This window comes from Columba livia, chromosome 8 (assembly GCF_036013475.1).
Source record: "Columba livia isolate bColLiv1 breed racing homer chromosome 8, bColLiv1.pat.W.v2, whole genome shotgun sequence".
Lineage (NCBI taxonomy): Eukaryota > Metazoa > Chordata > Aves > Columbiformes > Columbidae > Columba > Columba livia.
Window position 1 is genome coordinate 6,358,642 of NC_088609.1, and position 27,393 is coordinate 6,386,034.

Sequence of the window (27,393 nt, forward strand, 5' to 3'; positions counted from 1 at the left end):
CCATTATTATGTGCATAAAAGACCTGAAATTAAGACTGTGCCATTTCCCCAAGCTGCCTGTAGCACAAGTAAACACTTTAATTTTGCTCGCTGCTATCTAGTTAGTATACACCTTTGGGTCCCTATAGACATATGCAACTACCTTTGCCCCTTTAAAAGGGAAGAGCATAACAACTGCAGATAAAAGTGAGGTTTTCATACACACAGTAGTTACTTCAAATACAATAATGCTTTTACGCTCTCATTATCTGCTATTAAAGTAGAAAGATCTTCCGCAAATAAGCATCCTGGATTATGGACAATAATGCAGGACCCGAGGCCCAAGGATGCTGTTTCTAATTATATCAGAATAATTTTATCCTTAATGGTACTCCATTTGTTAGCATGCCCTTTGCCGTGCCTGAGCCCTGCACAGACAGCTGTGAAGTACTGATGACAGGATTTTTCATCTAAAAGCTCTTTCCCCAATACATGCCTACCGAGCATACAAAGTGCTTTAAAAATCAGCTTCCAACTTGAAAAGACCGAGAAGAGACAGGCAGATACACCGGCAAGCGGAAAGAACCGGCAAAGCTGTCACTTTTCTTCTGGCTTGTCCTGATCGCTTGACAGGACAATGTTACATCCCTGCTTTCCGGGGAAGGGTGGTGAGATCAGCTCCAATTGCTCTGGCCACACCAATATCCACCAGCATCGAGATTTCTTGTTAGAAAGCCTGGTGTGGCGTCAGTAAGAGAGGACAGGAAGGGTACAAAGGACTTGGATGTCCCACCACTATACATGGCCAAATGTGCATTATATGTACCCAAAGCTGGCCAAGAACTCAACCACCCCTGAACGAGATAAGCAGAAAGACAAAAATTCAAGTTAGGCAGGTCTGAGTTAAGACAACTCATCATAGGTGTTACCTTTTCCTCACATTTAACCCCTTCAGTGTGATCTCTGAAATGAAAGGTGGCCACTACAACATTAATTTGGACATTTGCTGCTATCGCTCTGTACCATAAAGACATCCAAAATCTGTGCATATTGCAAATACTTTCACTCAGCACTTCATTTGTCTCTAATGGACTCGTTACATATGCAAATCACAGGCAAACTGTGGTAGAGGTAAAGGATAAAATGTTCCAGCTTGGTTTTATCCACCAAAACCCCAATACACCTTCAAAAGACCTTTGCAAATTGAAATGCAAGTTATGTAGAACCACAGACTTTATTACAATAATTTCTAAGTAAACACTACGCTTTTAGAAACTATTACTGAAGAAGAGAACTGTTAAACTAGAGACAGGAGCTCTGCTTGCAGCTGGCTTTGCAGAACAGGACAACTTGTTAACATGCTAATAAATGCATGTCTACCTGGCAGATAAGCTTTTTCAAATGCACAGCATGAGTGGGGAGAAACGTGATGAAGAGGTTGATAATTTACAAGGTGAATGTTCACTCCTGCTGCATTTAAGCATACAGAAAACTCGACTTGCACCAAAGAGGGGTAGGAAAGTGTATCAAAAACATTTAAAACCCAACTTAAATATGAAATAACCACTGAAGCTGCATTTTGTACATGGAATTACCAGCTACACAAAGACTGCCAAGTGCAATTGAGGAACGCTGGTATAGCTTTCATTCAAAACAGAATTTAAAAGCATTTTAGAGGGGGAAGCAGCTTGCAAGGTTTAATGTTTATGAAAAACTAATCTATCATTTCAAAGCAAATCACAAAATGCTCTGTCCAGAGCTGTATCAGCTCATCTGGGTGAGTTGATCCCCCTGATTGTGAAAGGAACTCTAAAGTTCTTGCTGCTTAATAACTGTAATATGATATTGTAAACATGTTACAGATAAAACCTTCTTGATTAGGGATGAAAAATCCCTTTCTTTAGAAGTTTCCTATTTCTTTTTGAAAGAGGAACATTTTTCTACCAGTATGTTGGGAAAGAGCTTGTCTTAAGGGTTCTTCAAAAACTCTTTGTCAAACAGACCAGTGTTCCCATTCAGTTCACCACATAGAACTGCTAAAACCCAGGTAAAACTGCAGGAGGTGTTTTAACTTCTCTTTTTTCCCAGACAACCAAAGTTTTGAAATATAAATACGTGCTGTTGTTTTGAAAGGCCCCAAGACTTTAAACTCAACAAGCTTAACTAATGTTAAAATACACTTTGCTTTGTTTAGTGTCCTGGAAAACGCCAGCTAGAGAGCATATTACCCCAGAAAAATGAATGCGGGACCAAGAAACCTTCATCCAAAGAAAGCCTCTCCCTTTCTCTAAGATCTGAACAGTTCAGTAGTACCTTGACACATTACCCCATCAGCCACAATCTTGAAGGCAGCTGAGGAGTTAACTGCTTGAAATATCACAGTTTTGTTCCTCAAAGGGAATACACAGAATGCAAGCCCTCTGCACAGAGACTGAAAAAGCAAAATAATACCTTTGGCATCATCAGAGCCTGAAGCCAATAGCTTTGGGTCCATCAAGTTAAAGTCAACACTCCAGCACCTTTTCTCATGCTCCTGTTTAGAGAAACAAGAAAAACATTGGAAGGTAGTGAGCTGTAATCTGATAAAAGAGTAAATGAAAACAACACATGCTGTTTGGCATAAATTGTCGGGAGAGTCCTCATCAGAAAAGCTTACTGTGTGTTCCACAGTTTCTCAAAAAAATACCTTTTCTCCCAGTCAGACCAATGCTTGTAGTATGTTAGACATGCCATGAATGCAAAAAACAGTAGAACAGCAATTCTAAAACCTAAAACTGGTATTTTTTCACTTGAAAGAAAAAAATTATTTTAGGAAATATATGAAGACTTATTTTTGCAGCACGGTTTGGCTAGCTGTGGTTCTAGTGTGTGCTGCTGCTTATTCTAGTAGATCACAGATTTATCTCCTAATACCGATTAGATGCTCATTCAAAGCCATTTCAAACATCTCTCTGAAAGTCCAGGAAATCCTCACCTTCCTATTGAGTCATTAAACAAAACTTCAGGTGTCTAATCCTGTGTTTTTCCACTCAAATATTCTTACAAGGCTGCACACTCTCCTCCAAAAAACAGAAAAGCTGTATTTGCTATGCTGGCACATCTCACATGGAAGCAAAATGCTGCATTGAATGAAACCTGAAATTCAGTCAAACCCTTTTGTTTCAGGCGTCTGCAAGACAACGACATGAAAAGCTCGCCAGGACAGAGCCACTAAAGGATTTCTAATACATGCAAAGCAGATGTCAGTGTGCATGCCTCCATGCAAATCCAAATAAAAAATTCAAGTAATCTGATAGGAAGCAAAATGAGTTTGTTTTAACATAAGCAACAGCTGGTCCTCTCTAGGTTCATTATTCAGCCTCATAAAGAAATGCAAAATATATTTGAGAGTATAACAGACAAGATTTATTTTCTCTAATATAATTTATTTTTAATTGAGTTATGCAAGAGATTAGTGAAAATAATCATTATAAAGTGTCCAAAATACAATCAAAAAGTAAACAAGGGCTTAAATAGGAATTAAAACTTATGTTGAACTGTCAAGAAGGGGGAACTGAAGGCTAGTCTGCAGTTCATTCATTATCTCTGACCAGCTGCAATGCACTATGTACCTACACAGCAGCACTTCCAGCCTCTCCACAAACAGATAATTTGCTCTTCCAACCTCCTTGTTCTGACCACAAGCCTCTCAGAATCCATTATATAGAAATACAATGTTCAAATCACATTAAAAGAAAAAACGGCAAGAAGCTCTCCTGATACGGGTGTCGCTGTTGATCTCAGCCCACACGCGTACATAAGCTGCTCTGCCGAGCGCGGGGCTGTGTCAGGAAAGGTTTCCCTGACCACTCTGTTCACTTCGTCTGCATTTTGCTTTTCTGCTTTAGGAGCACCTGCAGCAGCAATCACTGCAGGATTTTAGAAAAGGCTTTTAACAAAGACTGAAGTGGAACAGGCACGGAGAGACAGAGGTTTCTAAAGAAAGGTGAGACAAACAACATCCATTCCTCCCTGTGCAGACTCCCTGCCCGAAAGAAGCAGCAAGAAAACATCAACGGCCTCACGACTGTGACAAGAAGATCCAGCTGCCTCCCTCAGAGAACTGCAGCTCAATAAAGCTGTGTGGATGAGACACACTTACTGAACAGGAGGGGCACCCATTTCACCCCGTGGAATGTGAAAGCCTGTTGCTGGACTAGAAGCAGAATCTCAAACTGAATACCGATCTCTCAACACGGTCCATGGCGTGGGGAAGTGCTGATTGCGTGTTACCTGGTAGACCTTGGATCTTTGTCCCGTGAATCCATCCCAAAGGATGACGGTGCCTTCATAGTCACTGCTGGCTAGCAGGTTCTTGTGGTAACTACTCCAGCTGATACAGCTGAAAAAGAAAGAGCCCCACTCAGTCACACCTTACAGCACACACACAAAGAGAAAATAATTCTGGCAATACATCAGGCAATTAATGTCTTTGTAAAGCACACAGCGTTTGATCAAGCCAACCCACTGAAACACTCGGGAAAGGACAAAGCCAAAACCAACCAGAAATAAAACAAACTTTCCTCTGTAAACTAAAAGAAAAGCTTTATTTGCTTAAGTGACATGTGAAGCACTCAGGTTTGGGATTTTTTTTTTTTTAAATGCACTCACCTCTACCACTGCAATTGTTTTGCTATTTTAGTTCTACTCAAATTCCCACAGAGAGTGCAAGGTTTGACTTCTTAGCCTCTTGTCAATAGCTACAACTATTATTATTACCATAAAGATAATTACTTAGCTAACAGAAGCTAAACATGTAAACCACATTGCTGCATGGATGGTACATCAACCTCTCCTCTGGCACATATGTAATGTTCTATATATGCACCTATGTGCAAATCAAAGTGTGACTTCTGAGAAACCGCTTCCAGCTTTCCGTAGATGTGCAAAGACTCCCTTCCCCACACAGAAGGAAACAGCCATTTGCTTGCTATGGGCAGTTTAGGAAATGCTTCTGATGGAGAATTGCAAAATACATTGCACAGATTTAGATTTTAAACTGAATCAAGTGGCTGTGCAAATCTAAACAGCAATTCCACTGGCAAACTAACCATCATTAGACAAAACAAGAGCAGCAACACTGCCAAGTCACATTTGGAGCACTCTGGCACTATGCCTCCGCTCTGACTCCCAAAAAACATGACAGAGGTAAGAAGATTTGTAATACTTGTTCACCAATTTCTGGACCATCTGGCAGAAAACCTCACCAGTTGGTATCAACTGTGATGCATGTAACAGAATCTGAATTGACAGATCCAATTCATGCAGGTCATCAAATAGCTGCCCTGACACAGTTAACTAGATTACAGTAGCCTTGGGGCCAAGTTTTAACCAACAATATCAACTAGAAGTCCACGGTTCTGTAACTTTTTAATACTGCTTTGATCAGTACAGTTACACATTGAAATATGTTAGAGATACGGGGATACTGACTTACAAGTATTATACCTTGACAAATTCTTGATTCTACTATACACACGCAACCTGTTTTCTTTGGGAATACAGCATTTACCCACAGAAAAAGGAAAAAATCATTTTACTTTTTAAACGTAGTTAAAAAACAAATAAACATGGTTAAAGCAGCGCTTGTGTTCTGCTCCCAAGTACGGTCAAGCTTAACTTACTGGGGTGTGAGTTTTGTAACTACAGAGGGACTATGCACACTAACCACTAATCACAGCTCGCCACTATTTGTGTGGCATAAACAAGCTTATTTCAGGCTCTGGAGCAGCCAAAAAATGGCAGGCAAGAAACTCAACTGGTTTTTAAGACAAATTTGAAGAAATATATGGAAGGGCTAACATGCTGGTGGTGCTTGCATCAGCAGGAAACACGACTGAACGATCCCAAAGTCTCACTTTCTCCACACAAGTTCACCTGCAGCTTACAGAAACGAGACAAAGTCGTCCAACAGCAGTGGCTTTCTGCAAGCCTCTTGCACCACTGCACGATGCCTGGAGAAGACCTTCAGGATACACCATCCCCATTGGGTCAGCTGGGAGCTTTCTCTGGAACGGCCAGTGCAGAGGAGCATTCGACAACAGTGCTTTCAACCTGTCAAACACTTCTCCCTGTGCGCACTTCTATCTACCTATAGCCTGTCCACACACACACTTCCTTTGCGTAGTAGCGTCCCTTGGTTTTAAAACTTTGCATTCAGAAGCTTAAGTTTTATTGACCCAGTAAGTCATTATCTTTAACCAACAGCTGCTAAAAAGGGCATTTGAGATGACGCAGCTCAGCCAACGCTCTCCCTGACTTCACCTCTTTCATGATACGTCATTAATTAGAAAACGTCAGTGTCCTCAACCCTTGTAGGTACAAGAGCTGTCCACAAATATATCATCAAGGAGCTATCATTACACCAGCTCCACTACCTTTAGGTACCTGCAGAAAAGTAGGTCTTGACAGTCCGTGATTTACTATAAGCCATATTCAGAGAGGCTTAAGTGGCTCCCTAAGGACCGAATGAAGCTGGTGGGCACTGCCCACCCAGATCGCAAGGTGAAGGTTGCAGCAGCCCACAGATAACCACATCTGGAGTCCTGTTTCCAGGCACAGCAGTCGATCACTGATGGAAGCAAAAGCGGTTTGGAGCACTACAGATGCCAACACAGCGAGGCTGTGGGCTGGGAGCAGCCTCCAGCTAATGGCAGGGGGTGGACATTGCACTAGACATTTATCGGTTCAAACCTGTGCCCCCTGCCATCTCCACTCAAGTGAGGGCTTCAAGGAGCTTAAGGAAAGAGAATAATCTGTAAGTTTAGCCACCGCACAAGCAGGAAGAAGAAAGCCCAGGGCCAGATCTATGTGGAGAGCTTTGAGAGTGCATCAGCAGGTGGAAAAAGGCAGAGGTGCTGGTACCACCCTGGCTGGTTAGAGGATGGATGCTCTGTGCTGGGGGAGCATCAGATCCAGGAAAGAGCTGGGCACTGCAAGCTGAACTGTGAAGAGAATAATCACATAACTGCTTGTCAAAAAAAGAAATCACCTCTGATGAGGAAAGTTAGGAATTATTGAATGGACAGAAAAATATAAAGGATGGAGTTTAACAGTGCTGCTTGAGGTGTGATAGATTTAAGGACATAAGAAATATCAGGTTTCTAAGGCAGAGGTGATATCGGATCTATCAATATAGATGGAGAAAAATGAAGTCTTTCTGTGCCCAAAAGCATGCATCTTAGCTCTGGCACAGCAAGGATCAAGCTAAGCTTTCTGTCCCACTGAAGCCTGATGGTGTTAGCAAGGGGTTAACACTCACTTGGAAAGCATTTGTAGCTAGACTGAGAAGGGAAAACAGGAACTGTCAGGTGAAAAATGTTTAAGGATTTGCAGGCACTAAGTGGTTCAATTAACACCTTTTAAGTCACACACACCATAAATCTTTCATTTTTAAGGAATATGATTAAAGGATCATAATAAGACAAAAACAATCCCGTTCTAGCTCTCTGCCTTAATTCTCCCTCATCACCATCCAACTTTCTGTACAAAGTCTGAAACTAGACTTTTCTCCTTGACATTGCAATACCTGAGCTTCTTTATAACTTTAATCCTCTGAAGTAACCTTTGTAGAGCACAATTCATGGTTGGATCAGGTGGAGGGGAGCTCCCTCTCCAGGTAGCGGATGTTTTTTACCAGGGGCTGTCTCTTGGTTGTATTCTCTGGCATCTGTGATGATACAGGCCTGCAAAAGGCTCTCCTCCGTGTGGATTCCCTGGGACCTACACAGGGTTGAGATGCTACTGCAATACTCAGAGATCTTTTTTCCATGTCCAACATGGGCAATTTGGTTGAAACTTCGAAGACATCTACCTTTTTGGGTTCACTTGAGATGTTATCATGGGTAAGATATGGAGTGAGAGACTCAAAAATGCAAGGGGGAGCAAGCTGGAGAAGAGGAAAGGAAAGAGCCAAAGGTGAGATAGACCCAAAAATGCAGCTTACATAGTCCTCAAACAGAGTAAGCATCAAAACCCTACAAGTACATAAAAAATAACCTTTTGTAGACAACCTTTAGATGGTCTCCTGTCACACCCAGAGAGAAACTGATGTGTGGAAGCTATGAGATTTGACACAAAAATAGCTACTGAAGGCTGAGATAACGCACAATTCAGTGCTGGATTAAAAGGAGTTGTGCTAGGCCATCTTTTATTTTAAATACTAGTACCTGTATTTTTTCAAGTTTTTGCTTTGTTCTTTAATCCAGAAACAGGGTAATATAGTTACACCCCTGAGGTTTTTCTTGCCATAAATTGTGACAACTTTCCATCCTAGGAGATTAGCGGGGAGAAACTCTAGTTGAAAGCTAATCACTGACCTCCAAAACACCCTCCTAACCTTGGCATCCGATCCGAATGCACAGAAACCCCAACCCTGTAAAGATTTATGCGCATCCTTCATTTTATTTGGAGATACAAGTGGGCCAGCTCAGTTAGCACTGTCGGTAGCGCTGATGTTTCTTTCATGAGCCAGTGTTTTTATGGCTGAAACGTCTCAAATCCACATACAAGTTACTCGGTGTCAACCACCCCTCTGGCAGTGAGAGTTAAGCAGAGTTAAAGCTTTTTATAAGGCACAAACTGCTGTGGTCTGACCTGCTTCCCAGTGCCAAGTGCTTCAGATCCAGTCTATTATCATGAGTCAAGTGATGACCAGTAATTTTAGGACTCAAGTTTCTAAGGGAGTGATCTATTGCTACAAGGAACATCCACGCGAACAACAACACTAACCAAATTCTTCAGAGACATACAGAATTACTTTACCATTATGAATGTTTTAAAAATATCCCTTTTTCTAATAATTCCAAAGAAAGCCTCTAGTAGGCTTAAGAGGTGAATACTTTTAAAGAAAAACTTCACCTTATTGCAAAGTGAAGCAGTTACTCTGACAACTGGAATTAATGAAAGTTGAAGGTGTTATTTCCTTCTAACCTGTTCAGTGCCAAACATTTTCTGCATTGGAAATATGGGCACCCAACACAACCACTCGTGAGGTTTTTCAGCATAAAGAGAGCTTGTACCTTTCCAAACAGGAAAGACTCTAACGCCATATGGCAAGTTTTTTGCTTAATTTAAACTTAATAGTGAAAACTGACTGCCATTTTAAAAACTGACAGCAATTTGCCCATGAACTGCTTTTAGGATAGAGCAATCATCCATTTGATTTATTGACAGTGAAAAATAAAAACAATAAAATACAGCAGCTTTAAAAAAAAAGCCTATTGATGCTTTGCTTTTCCTGCAGTTGACTAAACAGATGCAGCTGATTTTGGAGGTTTGTGGTAACATCTATCACTGAAGTACAGATGCTGCAAACACACAGTGGTGAGCACGCAGAATGCTAAACACTGATTTCAAAAGCGTGTTTACCTAACCACACTTGCACATCACCTATTGTAGATTAACAAGGCCCAAAGCCAATTTCTTTTACCTGAACTCTAGATCTCCTTATTTTTCTCCCCCTGCGACCTATGGCAAAACAACAAATCCGCCTCTTGAATAAATCAGAGAAGAGCTGTAGCTCTCTGCAAGCCATTCATCCTCTTCTCGCCCTTTCCCACCTCCTCCTGCACGGGGGGAGCCGCAGATTGTTTGCCATAGCCAGGGCCACAGCAAGTCATAATTAGCTCACAGGGTGCTGTTTATAGCTACTACACAATACTGGGATTTGTTTCTTGTACTGAAGCTATGAATCTGTAAATGGGATTTTTATGAGGATTTATGTGTCATCTTGTGTTTTTCCTGGAAGCTTATGCCGCTGTCGTTCCCGGGGGACGCGATGCACATTTACCAGAAACACGACCCACTGACTTCCTCCCTGTTCTTAAAAATAGGAATGAGAAAGCTCAGCAGACGATGAAAAAAAAAAAGAGTGTATTTAAGAAGCAGGTGGGTGTTAAAAAAAAAAAAGCATCGGGGGGTTGGAAAAGAGGAAGAAAGACTCAGCTACAGCTGGTACCAGGGCTGCGCTCCAGGAAAGCCGGCAATGAATGATGCTGGCGTGAAGCTCTCCCTTTCCGCAGGCACCCAGCTGGCACTGGGCAGCACTGGGCTGGTGCCAGTCCCGTCCTGGGCAAGGGCTTCCCTTCCCACAGCTGCTCTCAGCCACCAGACCTGCTCCTTGGCCAGACACGAGCCCTCACAAAGGCTGTCACCTGCCTGCTTTGATAACAGCCGAAAGCTGAGTCACCAACAGTACCGCTAATGATTTACAAGCCAGCATCATCACAAGGTTAAGCAGGATCGATTTAGGGTGAGCTTCCCACGATGCGCATTTGGGAAGCCAAAGCGCCTGCGGACAGGTGGATCTGGTGCTGGGCGAGGATGGAAGGGACATTACCAGCTGTGCCAGTGTCACCATGTCCCATCTGCAGACTCCCCACATCTCTGCAGGGGAGAGAGGTGCCACCCATGCGCCACAGCAGAAATACATCTGTCTTCGCTATCAGAAAGGGCACTGGCAGGTAGAATAAGCCGCTGGAACAAGCTGCACCTCCACCTAAATTAAGATCAACAGCTTTAAGCCAAGGTTTTTTTACAAAAAAGCAGGCTCCACTTGTTTAGAATTTATTATAATAGAGGCACATTTTCAGCATACTGCAATATTCCGTAATGAAATTACAGCCTTCATACGTAACTTCTCCCTCAAGCCACGCCACTTCACAATAGCGAGTTATTATGCTGCTCGACACGGCGCCAGCAAGCCCCAGCACCAGTGACTGGCAGCGCAGCTAATGGGTATAGCAAGGATGCATTTGACTGACAGCCTCACTTTATTTGTCAAAACCAAAAGCACCTGCATGCCAAAGGAAGGCTGATATAATATGGAGGTGCCAATGGGGGAAAAAATGTATTTCTTTGGAAGAATGAGAAAAACTAGGGCAAGGAATGAAAGGAGAGGACCCTGTCCATCTCCACTGAAGCACAGAGGACAACACATCCAGCATTGTCATACATATATAATGTATATATGCATGAAATGTGAAAAAGAGAGAAGAAGTCTTGAATACAAGGAATGTCTTGTCTGGAGCACAAAGCTGACAAGAGGAACATCACTGAAGGCACTAATGCAGCTCTGCTCAACCAGCAGCTGCCGGAGAAGGGAGAACAAACAGCAGCCTGACGCCTGGCAGGATCTTCGTGGTAGATTCCTGTCAAATTTGAAGCAGCAAGTCTGGAAGTCATCTCAGACAGACCAAGACATACCATACACAATGGCTTTTTCCTCTTCTAATTAAGGTAAAAGGTATTAATCGACTGCTAGATAGTTTTTCTATTATTCTGCTCTTCTTTCCAGAATAATGAAGCTGACTGGTGTGAACTCTGCTGTGACTCAGTCAAAAATGCTGAAGGTTTCACAATTCCAGCAAAACACAAGCTCCGTAACCAGCATGGCCGATCAATACACATCCCTCTCTGACTGTTTATACCTATTTTGGAAGCCAGTCCCAGGGTCTGTTGCATCTACATATTTTGCTTCATAAAATAGTGTTACACAATTCCCAAGAATAATCAGCATGAGTGATACAGGAGTGATTGATATATCTTAAGAAATGTGTCAACCACAAAGCTAAGCATGATTTCTATGCTATAGACTTGCAAACATTAATAATCTTGTTGCACAACATTTTGTTTTTGTAGAAGCCAGACTGTTATATAAACTTATTAACTACACACATTTATGGGTGCTTTAGTGTTTCTAAAATGTAGAGTACCAAATAAAAACAAACGAGTTCAGAGATTCTAGAGACTTGTATTATAACACCGAATTGGTTTGACTGCTTGTATTATTTACTTTTGAGTTTTAACTTAAAAATCCTAATTCAAAAATTCTGTTATGTTAGCCAGATTCTTTCAACTGAAGCTCTGACATGGTAGTCCATATTTCTTTGATTAAGTCACATAAAAAGATTTAAAAAAGACTTGACAGTAATGACAGCACAGAAGCAAAAAGAATCAAGCAAGGTCTTCTCCTCAGAGCTTGATATTATGAGGCCTATCAGAGCAGTACTTTGGGCAGATGTAAATTTATAGGCAGAAGATGCAAATGAGGCACATTCCCAAGGACTGAGCAGCCTTTCAGCAGAATGGAAAGGATCTGGTCGACTAAGAGACTAGAGCATGAAGGAATCAGGGGCTGTTACTACTCTCCTTTTAACTGAGTAGGTATCCAACTGCATTTGCAAGGAACACAAAAACAGTTCACTGCCCTATGTCCCTTTTTCCTCCAGGTACATACGCATGCTATTACCTTGGATTAGCCCAGTATTCACAAATAAATGCTTTTGCCACTTGATCCCTCCCAGAATCCAAAGCCATTGACTCCTGCTTTCCTCCCTCCCTCTCCCATTCCCACAATGGATAAAGAAAAATAACAGCTACTACACATGAAAAGGCCCTCTGAGTTCAAATGCAAAGTCAACGCCTACCTGATTTTGGAATTACAGGTCATTTCATTCTCAGGGTAGTGAATATCCACCGCGTCCTGAATGACTGTACCATACTCATAGACTTTAATCTTCTTTGTCACCCCGGCGATGGCAAAGTAGTCACAGTCTCGGTCGAACTCGATACTGAGGAACAAAAGCAGAAGTTGAGAACAATGTAAACACAACACATGTACTTACCAGCAGGGTATTTTACCACCTAAACATCTCAGTATGGCAGAGCTGACAACCACAACTTACACTTAGCAAATACCCTCTTGTTCAGAGCACCTCGGTCAGGTTTGGCACACGCCAATGGCATGAAGTTCTTGCTCTCAGCCACCATTTTTTAACCCCCTCCAAACACACCCACAATCTCTATTTGTTGAAACAGCACTTTGTGTGGTTGCACAATCTCCTTCCAGCAGGCAGGATCTTTGCTCAGGTGCTCTGCAGGTTTCCCAGTTCAACTATACCATCCACACAATGTGGTACCCAAATGTCAAAGCAGAGAGCTCCCCCTGGAGCTAAGCATTGCTGTATATGTCACGCATACATATACAAACACATATATGCTCAACATTCAGCTGTACACGTATGAGCAACATGCCACAGGATACTGCCCATTGATTTCTCTACATCACACTGTTGCATCCCTTAGCTTCTACATACAGCAGGTTGGTGAACTCTTAAGTGTTAATGCAGAGTAAACCAGTATTTGCAGAACAGACCCTTCTAAATTCCCTGAGTAACAACAGAGAGTTGAAAAATATATTGCCAGTATTGTAAAACCCACGCATGCTACGATTTCACTTAGGGTTGCTTGTGAAAACAGAGGCACCTTCTTTCTTGAACTGCAGGGCAAGTTGGTAATAGGTATCAATGAAGTTGGAAGTCAAAGCAGTCACCTTATAACAAAGTTAAGCTGCAAATGAGAAAAGCCTGAGGTTGTACATGAAATACATCTGAGAGAAAGGCAGGCAGCAGATTACAAACAGCTAATGTCATTGCTAGCTTCGCAGCTTGGAAGGGCTTGAGAGAAATCTATTAGAGACAGAGCAAACCTGCTTCCCCAGAGCTCCTGCCTGCAATTTCTGCTACTTTTGAGAGGTCTCTTTTGGGGTTCTTCTACTCAGTAACTCATTTAAATCTCTGCTGTCTCATAATTTTCTCTCCAAGAAGCCACAGCATTTATGAACCAGGCAGCAAGTTCTGAATGGCAGTAGAGAAAACCAAGTTTTGACATTCATACAACCTGAAAAATCCTGAGAACAGGGGTATTTAGGGTACCTTTCTACAATTAGAAAGTTTTAAACCAATTACAAGAAAAGAGAGGGATCTTTAGGCTGCCCCCATAACTATCACAGCTAGAATCTTCTACCCCTCAACATAGCTGTGAAGTTGAAGGTACTGCAGTGCTTTCAAGGGAAGATAAACTTAAATGCCAACAGACTTTTCAAATCCTTGTAAATGAAATATCATCAAGTTATTTTTAAATTACGGAGAGAAAGACGGTTGACATGCGATCTGACAATATAAAATAATTCAATAAAACACTTTGCAACGTGGTCTTTCAACTTGGGTGCCTAAAGTTCTTCAAACCAGGGGCAGCAGATGGTCCCACTTGCAACTGCTTGCTTGCTAGAGGAGAAACGAGCCAGTTGGGTCAAAACTGCAAACCCCAAAAAGGTAAAGAAAAAGAACGTGCTTATGGCTGCGGAACAACGCAAGCAGGCAGGCACCTATTTAAATAAAAGTGCAGTGGGAAAGAAGTCATATAAGCGGCCAGACAGCTCTCCCCCCCCCCCCCACATCTACCCTACTCTAATAATTTTTTATACAAACAGGACGAAAGGACCATTCAAGTCCTGTCTTGTCTTGTCAGCTCGTTCTATTCTATGGAAGAATTTTATAATCGAAAGCCTCTATAACAATGCAATGGATTTACTCGCACCACAATCTTAATTGAACCGCTGTCTCAGCTCCTGCACACTGCCCTGTGGATTCAGGCAAAGCACAACTAAACTGATGGCAGCGATTCATCTACTTGGATTCAATTTATACCCTTAGCCTTCTCCTGCCGAAGAGAAAAAAAATATAAATGTATTACAATGTCTGGTAAAAAGCCAAGTTATTAGAACAGAATAGAACCTCTCTCACCTGGGGTATGTTTGCTTCTCTAGCATTAATTCAATTTATTTTTTTTTTTTAAATAGAGACATGCTGTAGACAAATGAGTATTTCAATATGTCTATAAAAGTTAACACACCATTAAAAAAAAAATAATAAAAAGCATCAACCAATGAAATTGATTGTTGGACCTGCGACCTTCAAACAGCATCAAAGACACTGCAGGGAGAAAAAAAGATGCAGAAATAAGCCAGCAGCTGTACAGATGTGCATTGCTGGGACAGGTGGGCAAACGCAACACAGCGACACTGACACCCACTTGCGCCTTGGCCTCCATCATTTACACACCATCCTGGTACAGCGAGTGTTCTCTCTTTCTGCGAGCCAGCTTTTAGCAAGCAATATACAAAGAAAACTATGAACTATCTAAGTAGCTAATCAAGTGGATTATTTGCCATATAAAACTACTCCTAATATTTGCAAAGCTCTGCTTTCCCCGGACTAATTGGGATTAGGACAAGCAGCTCACTTGCATAGCAATAGTTATTTTTATGTTTTTTTTTTTCTTACAAGTCTTCTAAATATGTTTAGTATTAAGCAAGGCTTATTTGCACTTAACTAGCTCAATGGTATTCCTGTCACTTACTGCTTGAAGTCTTTGTGCCAACGCAAGCACTTGCTTATTCACAAGCTTATCTATATGAAAATTTGCAAGAGAACCTAGTTCTATTTTGTCAGAAGACACAACAAGGCCAGTTCTGAAGAAGAAAACATTATTTTCATTTTTTAAAGGAAGCACTGCAGTTAAATAATATTTTAGATAATTTGAATATCCAGTGAAATTCCCTTTTGGACTAGCAGTGGTCCTTGCTCCTGAAACACATGCATGTTAGAATTTGCAATTGTTCCTTTTTATATTTTAACCTACTTTTAAACTCCACATTTCTGACCAACAAAGACTATCTGAATTTTTGTAAGGAACCTTCTGGGGACACAAAACCTTCCAGATATTTGAAAAAGGTTTATAAATATAAAAGAGAATTTACTCATAAAAATCAAATTGAAAGGAACTGATTGTTTTGTTCTAGCGAAAACAGAAAAGAGACATCTCCCATCCTCAAGTCACCGTTTTCTTTTTTCCTAAGAAGTTAATGACCAACATCCCATGGAAATACTACTAAGAGCTGCTAGAAAGTAAACACATTCTCAAGGGTTTTGTTTTTTCTGCTGCTTTATTCATAATCTGTGAGTTTTATTTTAATGCTAAAACCTACGTCCTTGGAGAGCACTCATAACTAGCAAATGGAATTATGAAACAAATTGCTTCTGAAACATGTCTGGAAGATTGGCTTGGTGTTGAGGGTAGACCAGTGGGGAAAGGGTAAAGAATGAGTAATTTACCGGTTTTGCCATTGTACAAAGCCTTGCTCCATTCGCATCCTGATGGTGCACGCAGTTGCTCTCCACATCCCAGGAGGATGCGCTGGAGTTAGGGAACACACACAGATGGGCAACTAATCTGATTAAAGGAATGGAGCAGCTGCCTTAGCATCAGTGTAAGGAACTAGGCAACAGCAAAGCTGGGGTCCAACAAGTCACTCCACACTACAGCAAGGAAGCTTTCATGAGAAGATGATCATAGAATCATTTGGTTGGAAGAGACCCTTAAGATCATCAAGTCCAACCATTAACCTAAATCAAGAAATAAACCACATCTCTAAGAAACTCATCTGTGCATCTTTTAAACATGTACAGGGATGGTGACTCTACCACTGCCCTGGGCAGCCTGTTCCAACACCTGACAGCCCTTTCCAGGAAGAAATTGCACCCAATATCCAATCTAAACCTCTCCTGGTGCAACTTGAGGCCATTTCCTCTTGCCCTATTGCTTGGTACTTGGGAGAAGACATCAACACCCTCCATGTTCCAAGCTCCTTCCAGGCAGTTCAGAGATCAGAACGTCTCCCTCAGCTCCTGTTCTCCAGGCTGACCCCCCCAGGTCCCTCAGCCGCTCCCATCACACTTGTGCTTCAGCCCCTTCTCTCAGCTCACTCCAGCACCTCAAGGCCTTTCTTGGCGTGAGGGGCCAAAAACTGATTTGGGACAGATGAGGCTCTCCTTCACACTTCAAAAACCACACACACATATTCCAGGTATGCCACCAGACATGATGGTGGCAGAGTGAACCCAACACTAATCCATGAGCAACTGGTCCATACCAGATATTAGCAGAAATAAATATGGATCCACCCTTGAGTATCTCCAACATAATGACTGAGGATGCCAGGAGGCTACAAGAAGACAACTCTGCAGGCAGTGACCAGGTTGGCAAATGTGCCTTCTGCAGGGACAGTTTGGGGCTGGGTACCCAACAAACTGGTCCCTGGGGCAGCTCACCCTCTGTGACTGCAGTTTGAAACACCCCAGGGCTAAGGATGAAGGGACATCTACCCCTGTGAGTGTCCATGGGACATGGGTACGTGATAGAGCTGTTCCTTCAAATCAGGAGAAGGTGGCGGGTCACACCTATCTGCATTTGCTTTTAACTGCATCACTGGTTACAATTAAAGGTCTGCAGCTAATTGCTCCTCTCCCCTTTCCATACACACACAATTGCCACTATTAACCATAAAAGCCTCAGCCCTGACTCGGTAACAAGATCCGTGACCGTAGGAGTTGCCATTTCCATAAAGTAGATGACTCAGTCCTTCTCATGGGACTATATATAGATAAACATATATTTTCCCTCCTGAATATACCAAAGCCTTTCAATTCTACTTCTACCTAATATGGTGCTGTCTCTATTTCTGTATCTCTAAACCAACTCTCATCTTGCCACAGCCCCATATGTAATTGCAACACACATTGTTCTCAGTTATGGGGGACTTAATTGGTGGAAGGAGAGATGACAACAGCAGCATTTGTTTTTCACTAACATTTCCTTAAAGTCTTTCCCACCCTGCGCTTCCACTCCCTGGTCTTTGTGGGATAATGCTGTCACCTTTAACAATCCCAAATCTCATAGCCTGGTTGCCCATTTCCAACAGCCAGTTTGAAGCGCTGAAGTCAAATATTAGAAATTTAGGTTACAACCCAACATCACAACCACCCCTGCAGACTGTTCAGCACCTGGGAACAATACAAAAATTGGTATTAATATCACATACCTGAGAGACTGTTTTTACAGCAGACTGATATTTTAAGGCAAAGTAATTAGTGTCACCAAGCATGCACTAGCATACTAATGTGTAGTTTTTTAAAACAAAGCTATATTCAGGCATAGGAAGCTGCTATTACAGTGCTCAGATTTTGTGCTCCATCAGCTCAAAGTCTCAATTTTGTCACATATTAAAAAAAAAAAAAAGCCTACTGAGACAAAGCATATGAAGCTTCAGTATCAAAAGACTGTTTTGCTAAAGCTTAGCAGCTGAAATAATATTTGTTTTTGTTGTTTTTTTGTTTTGTTTTTTTAAAGCAAGCAATATTTGCATTAATTACTCCTTACTCCAAAGCACCACCTAAATAAGGACATTCTTGCTATTTTAGCACCTTTAACTTGTGCCACAGGGACGATACTAGACCACTGCTGGCTGAATACATTCCCCAAATCAAGCCCTCCTGCTGCAAAATGTTTTCCAAAATACAAATTGAGCAAGCACATCATGATCCCAGATAGGTTACTGCAATCTCTACTCAGGAAGGACCATTTAAAGAAAACCCCTTTGTTTCTCTAGACTGCTACACAGATAAACTAACTATTTAAATGAGGCTCCACATAAATGCACCCTGTCAGAGAGAATGTGCCTACCTCCCTAAGAACCACATGAATTTAGGATGGATGTGACCCCCAGATTACCAGATAATTGCCAGATTTGTCCACTAATCAATGAAAAGGTTTTTTGGCTACTATAATTACAGCCTCTCAATGGATTAGATTCAAGTTCAATGAAAGTCTAATGAAAACTGTGGGACACAGGACCCCAACCTATCTCAGTTTGATCCCATTCCTTGGAGCTGTTTGGGATATTCCAGCCCTGGGTTCAGCAGGACCAGCTGCTGTTAAATGCCCCTTGGGAACCCTCCCTTGCCACCGCATCTCCTCCAGCCTTCAAACATCCAACAGGAGTAAACTCGTAAGCAAACCTCTATTTGAAGGGTAAAAATAAGATACTAGAAAGGCAGTTCTGTGTGTTGATAATATTTTTTTTCCCCCTCAAAGCTGGGAAACGGAGAGAAAAGGGTGTTATAACAGGGGAGGATGGTCCTCAGCTCCAGGCTCCCTTGAGAAGACATCGCACCAGTGATGCTGCAGTCGCACCTTCAGCATCTTTCCTGCAGTCACGGCAGCCTGGAGGTTTATTTTGCTCCATTTGCCTTTCTAGGCATAAAAAGGTACCAAAGTTGACAAAGTAATGTTATTAGACCTAGTTCTAGGTCCACATAATGCTTACAAAAATCCTTTTAAGCGTAATGAAATGCCGTCAGTTCTAATAGAGACCACTTAGCAATACTCCCATTCAATAAAGAGCTTGTTTAAAGGAGAATATTAAATCTGAATTGAAGGGGGGTTGGTGGGCTTAGTTCCATCTCACAGCTCTCAAATCAAAACCAACATAGTTACTTTCATGCTTTTCATCACTAGATAAAACAGAGTCATTTTTTTAAAAACAAATACTATGCTAGGAGAGATTAATTGTGTTTCCTGCAATAGGTCAACTGTCAGAACCAGGATTCCCTCTACTTTGAGGGGAAGCAAGGAGAAGTGACCCTGAAGTTAATCTCCTCTAAATACAACCCAAAATCTCCCAGGAAGCCACAGCAGACTTCCAGCCTTGTCTGTAAGACTCTGTAGTTAGACATCCTTTTTTTTCTTAATACATGTATTCAGGGGAACCTAGCTTAATTAGCACTAATAATGAGAAAACCTATAGGGAACTACTAAATTTTGCAAGCAACTGAACATAAAACTTATTGATAAAAAGCCACTTTACTGCAAAGCGATGCTCCTCTGCATGCGGAATGTGACGACAATCCCAGGGTTTATATGCCAGATACATAGAAGTACAATGAGCCAAAGCCACTGCAAACTGCCACCATGCAAGTTAATGAGAATTGGAATAAGTTTTTCCACAAATACCATTTAAAATAACCTAGAGTAGGGAAACACATTAACTAAAAATGCCAAGAGTTAAATGCAGAATTTTTCTTATGACGCTATGTAAAATTCAAGCCAAATGAATGCTCTGCCCACTTTAATATTGTAGGTAACTTCTTTATATTTGAAAACCAGAATATGCCATTTCTGCCAGCTGGGCTGATGCACTGTAGGTTACAAAAAGCTCTGACAGTAGCAGAAGCACAGCCTCAACCTTACAAAATACTGAAGTGGAAGAGGTTTTAAGTCTCCAAACATATTCAGCTGCCTTCTTTCTCCACTACAGCCTAGGAAACACTTCCAGAAAGGAAGGTGACAACTGCTGCCTAAGCTGTATATGGAGCAGATTTGAAGGAGGACACCCTGCTCCACACCGAGTTGCACTGTTTTATCAGGATTATGCCATTAAGTAGGAAAAAACTCACCTAGCTGGGATAGACATGGAAGTACCCCTCTAAACAAAGCCATTCAAAAGCGTGCAAGCTTGTTTTCAAGCCACCACATTTATTACTACACCAACAGCTGGAGACGGTCACCTCTTCAGACACCGCAGCTCAATCCAACAGGCACCAGCCTGAAATATTGAGTCTATATGAGCCAAAATAGAGCCTATATCAACTGAAATATTGAGTCTATATAAGCCGAAACAGAGCCTATATCAACTGAAATATCAAGTCTACGTAAGCCAAAATATCAAGTCTACGCAAGCCATCTGGAGGAACCAAAAAACAACCTGGGGCAATTAACTCCGATGGTCCTGCTGCCTGTCGGTGATGAAACGAGGTTAAAATGCAATTTGAAGCATTTCTCACCACACTGCTCAATCTGTTTCAAGAGATTGTTTTGATGGCATTTTGAGGTTTTTTTTGGTTGGTATTTTGTATGCTATTCTTAAACAAGTCTTTAGAAAAATAAAAGGTACTTGCAAATATCCTTAATTTCACACAGTGTCATACAGAGAAACTTGATCTGACTTCCACCTTTGCTTGTACAAACGTATACACACTTGCATATAATCCTGTACTATAAATAAGTAATAAATAAATAAATGTAACTTCATAAATTATTCTGCAAAACACCCATGCAGCATATAAATCCAATGCACCTCTGTCTTATAGTCTGTATTTATTAATACAGACAATACTAATAATCATTAGCTCAAGCCTCTTCTCCAAACTGAGCTGCCCATAAGGTTTGTTTTATTTCTCAGAACAGTTTAAGCTCACACCATACCTCTTTGCACGCCTTAACACACCACCTTAATGTGTTTGTTTTTCCCCAACTATCTACAATTTAACAGGCTAATTCCTCTAGTTAGCAAGAAAGGAACAAACAAGAAATCCAAATGCATACTAATGCTTTTCAGGTAATGACCTCCCAAGCAAAGCCAGGCATTTCCAACAAATATAGCACTGAAAGAACACTGTAATAAACTACAGAAATTCATATTAATAGACACTTTGTTTCTTTGAGCTGACACAAAAATTCAGCGTATCAACACTCGACATTGAAAGAAAGATATAAAACGGGGGTGAACAAAGGAAAATCTGGCTTTGCCTTTTGCCAACACTGCCCACATGGAAGTTCTGTGAAGAAGATGCTGCAAAACCACAGTTGCCACGGCTTTCAAGTGCAATCGCTGAGGCCAAGCCACAGTGCTGCTGTCTGATGGGAACAGCAGGAGGCACACAAGGGCACCCACCTGCCACCTCCCAGAAAACACTTTTGTCCTGGTCCATCAAGAAGGGCTGGGTGCAGCGATGCAACACGACTTCCACTTGCTACCTGCCTCCTGTCCTAAATATCAACCTCTCAAAGGACATTCTTGACGCTACAGCACCCACTTTTAATTTATGCCCTTTTATGAAGTGTCTACTTGAAAAAGCCCAGTCTCATTCTAACAAATACAACCCTGTTTAAAATGACCCCTATTTTTTAAGTTGGCGAGCTCAAATTATGTAGGAATTGAATTTCACTTTGCACTATATGTGTCAAATGCACGTAAAGACATTACTTCTCCTTAAAACCTAAAGCCAGAGGAAGATGATCACCAGAAAACTGGGGACAGAGCCTCAAGTTTCCAACAAACTGACTGTGAACGTTTATCAGCAGACTACAGTCCCCAAGACTTGGAGTTCTCTGTTCCAATACCCTGCTCGCAGCTTTTTGGCCAGACCAGGTTGCTCAGGGCTTTCTCCAGCCACATCATCCTCCAAGGATGGACTTTACACAACCTCTTTTGGAAGCTCATTCCAATGTTGGACCGCCCCACACTGCAGCCACGGACCACTACATGGTATTTGCCAAAAAATGGAAACTGCTTACATCAGCTGCACAAAGTTTCTTCAAGATATTAGGAAAAAAAAAAAGACAAACCATGAAGAACAATCAGATTTTCATATATTTGGTTTAAAAGCTGATTCCCAAATTGATCAAATGCTCTTCAATACTTTTAACAGACCATTTACAAACATTTGCAAAGTTTGATATAAACTAAAAAGACTCATGTAATTATAGTCAGAGGAGAGAGGTTTGACGTACTGAGAGCACTTAATAATAAAAAGAACATCCTATTACCAAATAACCTGAAATTACAAGGAAAAAAGAATGAGGTACCACTGCCATGCAACTTCCAATCATTAACTTCCCAATTTCAAATTATTTCAGTTTTACCCCTAAAACTGGAAGTTTATGTTGGTGGAAGAATTGGCTTATCTCTCTGCAGTGTCACCGCAGTCACCAGAAGGTTTCTTCTCTGGTCAAGACTGGAGATTCGAGCAGAAATGCTCTTTTCTAGTCTCAGAGTCCCTTTTGTTTCCAACACCCCATCCTGGGGACTTGTAGGGATGTTACGGAGCTGAGAGCATCTCTGAACTCTGAACTGACATCTGTATGACCCTTCTGCAGGGTACGAGTCACATTTAGCTCCTGCTCAAGGGATCCAGACCACAGTTATGCACTAGGAAATGTATCAGTTCTGCACTCCAGAGAAAAATAAAAGAAAACCCCATTTCAGCCCCAGACAACCTCTAGTCTGTGAGCCAAAACCTCAGATGAAGTAAGATAAGAGAACCACAGGAGAAGCACAAATTTCAAGTAGGTTCGGGGTATTCAAGTTACCTCAGCCACTCTACAGTTCAAGTGTCTTTTTCCAAGAATCTCCCTCTTCCTTCCAGTTGTGGGAACAGTCTAAATAAGACAGATCCATCCACAGTTTTGAGCTGCCACTTGTAAATAATAGTCCATTTAAAAAAATGATTGATCTAACAGACTATAAGAAAAATTCAGCCCTTCTCATTTCTCATCTTCTCAAGGAGCAGCATCGACTGTACTCTAAAACATAATCCTGTGAAGGATAAAACCACTTATATTTCTTTCATTTATCTTCACCACCAAGATAGAAGCATTGCTGGTCACAAACTTAATAAAATGGCTCATCTAATCCTAGCCAGCCTAGGGCATTAAAAAAAAAGAAAAGCTTGTTATGGTAAACTCAGAACTAAAAGGTACCTTGTTAAAGTCTGGATCTAAGAATTCACAGGGACATGTAATTGTAGTCCAAAGTAAAAAGGGGAACAAAAAATAGAACTGAACCAATGAATACATGGAAAACATACTCCTAATGCATGCTTTTTGTTTTAAGGTCACCTTTGAAGAAAGGATTTCAGGCCATGTTACTGAAAGGGTCAACACAAAGAAAAGGTGCCATCTTGAAACTGACTTAATAGCACTGTTTGAATGCTAAGAGAAACCTTTTTACATCTTGTTTATTACTTAGAGGCAATGGAATAATGAACAAGCAGTGGAAAAAAAATAACAGACCCCAAAGGTAAGATCAAATTTTTGAACACTGAATATTCAACAGATGAGCTGAATAAGGTTTCAGCAGCCAAAAAGTTGTTTCTTTCCCTCTCTGTAGATAAATATAATTAATCCTCCCTTTAGATAAATATAATTAGTCTTGGCTATCTAAAACCCTTCGGATGTCATTTTGAAGCGTTCCAGAGAAATGGTAGGCAAACCCAGATGACAGAAACCCGCACCATTTGCCCCCAAACCTCAGGCCCTCTGGGACAGACACACGTTTCCACCAGAGCCACCCAGCAAGGAAAACCAGCTTTCCGATACCCACGTTTCAGACAGACATCTCGCTGCGGTCTGTTCCCTGGGTTTTTCTGTTCCTTTTTTAAAAATATGAAAGACTGTCACATTATTCTCTGAAGGCCTCTGACAGCGCTAAAGCAATTTTCTACATAAATCATTGTAATGCTAACGCTGCAGTTTACAGGCTCATCTTTAAAAGAAAGCCTTTACTATTTACTGCCACAGCAAGCGGAGAGAAAAAAAAGTTAAGCTCTGACGACTGCTCTGTCTGGGGGCATAATAAATGGAAAATTTATTCCTTGGCCCAGTTCTAACAAAACTTAATATACTTGTGAAAACCATGTAAATACTTTGTACTTAAGAGAACCGAGGTATTAAAAAAAATGGCATATTGAGGTACATGCACATTCACATTACAAGCGTGCTGAAAGTCCCCCAAATGTTAAAGCAAAACTGAGCGACTGGCAATTTCAAAGCCTTGAATGTGTTTTCACTGAACATCCTTTCTCTGTCATTCTGTTTTTCTTGAAGCAAATAAGGGAAAAAAGGACTGAAGGTTGTAGATTTTGCTTGTGAGAGTGTTTCTAAGCAAGGTAAGGAAGCTCTCCCTCCTGGTGCTCAGGAGAATAGTGTTGCTGGTCCATTTCAGGTTTTTTTCAGCATGTTTATATACAGTATTTAATTACAACTTTCATCCTGCTACAGTAAATTCTGTTTTATTTCCCTTCTAAACAAACATCAAGGTTTTGCAGATAAACATATTTCCATCTTCTTCCTTTGCAAACACAAAGTTAATACATCTTTAAAAACCTCTTTATTTGAGCCAGCAGATCTTTCGGAGTCCAGTGTGAGCGTTTCATGTGGGGTTACAGCAATGCAAACCACACACTCTTGTATTCTGTCCATTTGTAACAGCACTTTATTTTTTTATAACACAAACTAAAGTACATGGAAGTTTAACTCATAGTCAATTCTACTTTTAAGTATACTGAAAACATCCCTTCATAATATTTTCTAAAAAAATTTTTGAGGATTCCTCACTTATTAACTTTATATTTGCTTTGTATTTAAATGCATTTGTATCAAAAGCAATGGCTAAACAAAGACTTTTTGTCATTATTTTATCAGTTTCCTACTGCATTCCCAGGAACACCTTTAGAAATCAGTGCACTGCACAAACTAAACAATAAAACTTTTCACAGCATTTAGAAAACAAAAATAAGCTTTTAAAACACCACAATAATTAATCTGGCCCATTTATAGGTAGCTACAAGCTGCTCTTTTATTATCTGAAGCTGCCATCACCAAGACGCACACCTCATTTAGCTTCACAGGCTCTTGAGTCTATCAATCTGGATGAAGAACAATGGTGAACACATAATCGTGCTGGCCAACACATATTACATGTAAACCCTTGATTAACAAGTCAAGCTTTAAAAGAATGGTTTGGATACCCCAAAGGTAACAAGGCTTACCGCAGCTAAGGGTCACACTCAGATGTGAAGAGTCTTACTCTGCCCACATACCAAAACCTCATAACATGTCTTAAATGCCTTGATAAACCAAAAGCATGAGCAGTGGAGAACACTGAGTTGCAAGCCAAGTTATTTTTCAGTTAAATGCATTTAACTACTGATTCTAGCACTGGCTTGGAGGGAGGCAGCAGAGTATCTTCATTTTAACAACACACATACTTTTCAAACATGTATTTCACCCGAGAATTATAATGCCTTCAAAATGGGAGTGAGATTTACTGCCTGCCCTTCCAGCATCTTCTAACCAAATACCACAAAAATGCTGCTATTGCAGAATGTCAAGGAGAAGAAAGGGCAAAGGAGCAAAATCCAAGTTGGTAGCTGAGGAAGTTTGTCTGTGTTGCAGCGAGATTCCCATCTGAATTTCACTGCAGCTTGTGTGAACCCAATCAGTGCAGGTTAAATATACCTCAGATCAGTGAATTTTGTCTTCTGACCTCTGTGGCTAAGTCAGACATTATACATTCCTGGGACACATTGCAGTAGTTAAAGAATCAACATTGCTTTAAAAAAGGAGTAAGTATTCTATGCTAAATGTGCCTCCATTTATTCACATAGTGCAAATTTTTTGGGGTCTTTCAACAAACATTCAAGTTTTCCTGTCCCTGTTCAAATGGTCCCTTCCTGAGGCATCAGATCCAGACTCAGAAAACCCAAATTAAATTCACTATGTTATTGTCACATTTCTTTCAAGACCTCAGGTATGGCCACTTTAGACCTCCTGCTCCCCACATATAAACAGAGATGACACTACTCTCCCTCAAAAGGCTGCTGTGAACAAACACATTCCAATTTGCGAAATGCGCCTGTAAGAAGCTAATGGGGCCTGCATACGTGCCATGCACAAAGGATTTCCCAATTAACATGTTGCATCATTTTTTCCACCACCACCACTCCAAACAAGCTACCACAGGCTAATTAAACCCTTCGGGTTATGCTTCATCAGTTGCTGAAACCAGTTTAAGGTTAGAGCTGCTGGCAGGTCCCAGCCTCTCCTTATCCTAGGTCCTCTCTTAAGTCTGATCTTCAGGGAGCCCAGGACATGACCACCCTACACGGTAGGGGATACAGAGATGTTGTTGGCAAGATCAAAGCCATTGGGTTGGCTTTACCACAACCACTCCCACACTGTAAACAGAGTTTCCAATGCTCAAGAGTTCAAGTAATCGCAGTTAAAAACAACTCAGCTATTTAACATTTGCCACTACGCCTGGAGCCACCACCATTTCAAATCACCACAGACTCTTAAAATACCAATACCAAGCAAGATGAATGTTTCTTACAATGTTGAAGTGCATCACTTACAACACGACTACCCTACCACAAAGAGGACTGAGCCTACAACAAGCTTCAGGCTTTACCACAACAGCTCCAGATACTCACTGGCATCTCAGAGGTTCTGCATTCAGTCCTGACCAACACCAACAGAAATAAAAGGTACTACTGCGGTACTCAAGTGCCTTCACAGATCAGTGGTTATCACACATTCGCAAAACTATACTTGGAAAGCGACTGCAAAGTGTTATATATGTACAGAGCATAACTTGTTTAATACGGGTTATTAACTCGGCCGCGGAGGCCTGTGTCAGCACGAGATGTGCCGTGGGAGCCGCAGTACGTCTTACCTGGACACTATGCTGGAGCCATTGTAGAGGTCGCTGGCATAAGACAGCGTGGCCAGGGGTCGGACAGAATTGTAGCGTGTGAACTTGGACAGACACTCCTGAAACTCATCCAGCTGGCTTGTGGTCCTGCTGTCATCTAGGGAGAGGCAGCGAAGGAAACAGAAAGAAACAGAGCAAGATAAACTCGACAGCAAACAAAATCAATATGTATGTCTTCAGTGACACTAACTATTTTTGTTATTTGGGGACGATTCTTGGTCAAAACCAGGTTTTCTCTCACCTCTAGCTTTCCCTGAAGGCAGTATGATTTTTCAGAGCACAAATTAAGTCTTTCCACTGCAATGCTGGGTGAACCTACTGTGCTGAGAATCTGCCTAGAGATCACAAATTACAGCTTTCCT

The 27,393-nt window shown here is 41.3% G+C and overlaps 1 protein-coding gene across 3 annotated transcripts in view; it reads right to left on the minus strand.

Moving 5' to 3' along the window:
- Window positions 1-27,393, minus strand: part of COP1 (COP1 E3 ubiquitin ligase) — a 127,182-nt gene that overhangs the window by 61,331 nt on the left and 38,458 nt on the right. For all 3 annotated transcript variants that reach the window (XM_065070841.1, XM_065070840.1, XM_065070842.1), the window contains exons 11-14: window positions 26,993-27,128; window positions 12,447-12,590; window positions 4,252-4,360; window positions 2,431-2,512 (exon numbers count right to left, since the gene is read on the minus strand). In XM_065070841.1, the coding sequence (XP_064926913.1) occupies window positions 2,431-2,512; window positions 4,252-4,360; window positions 12,447-12,590; window positions 26,993-27,128 (471 nt within the window). The remainder of the gene's footprint in view (window positions 1-2,430; window positions 2,513-4,251; window positions 4,361-12,446; window positions 12,591-26,992; window positions 27,129-27,393) is intronic.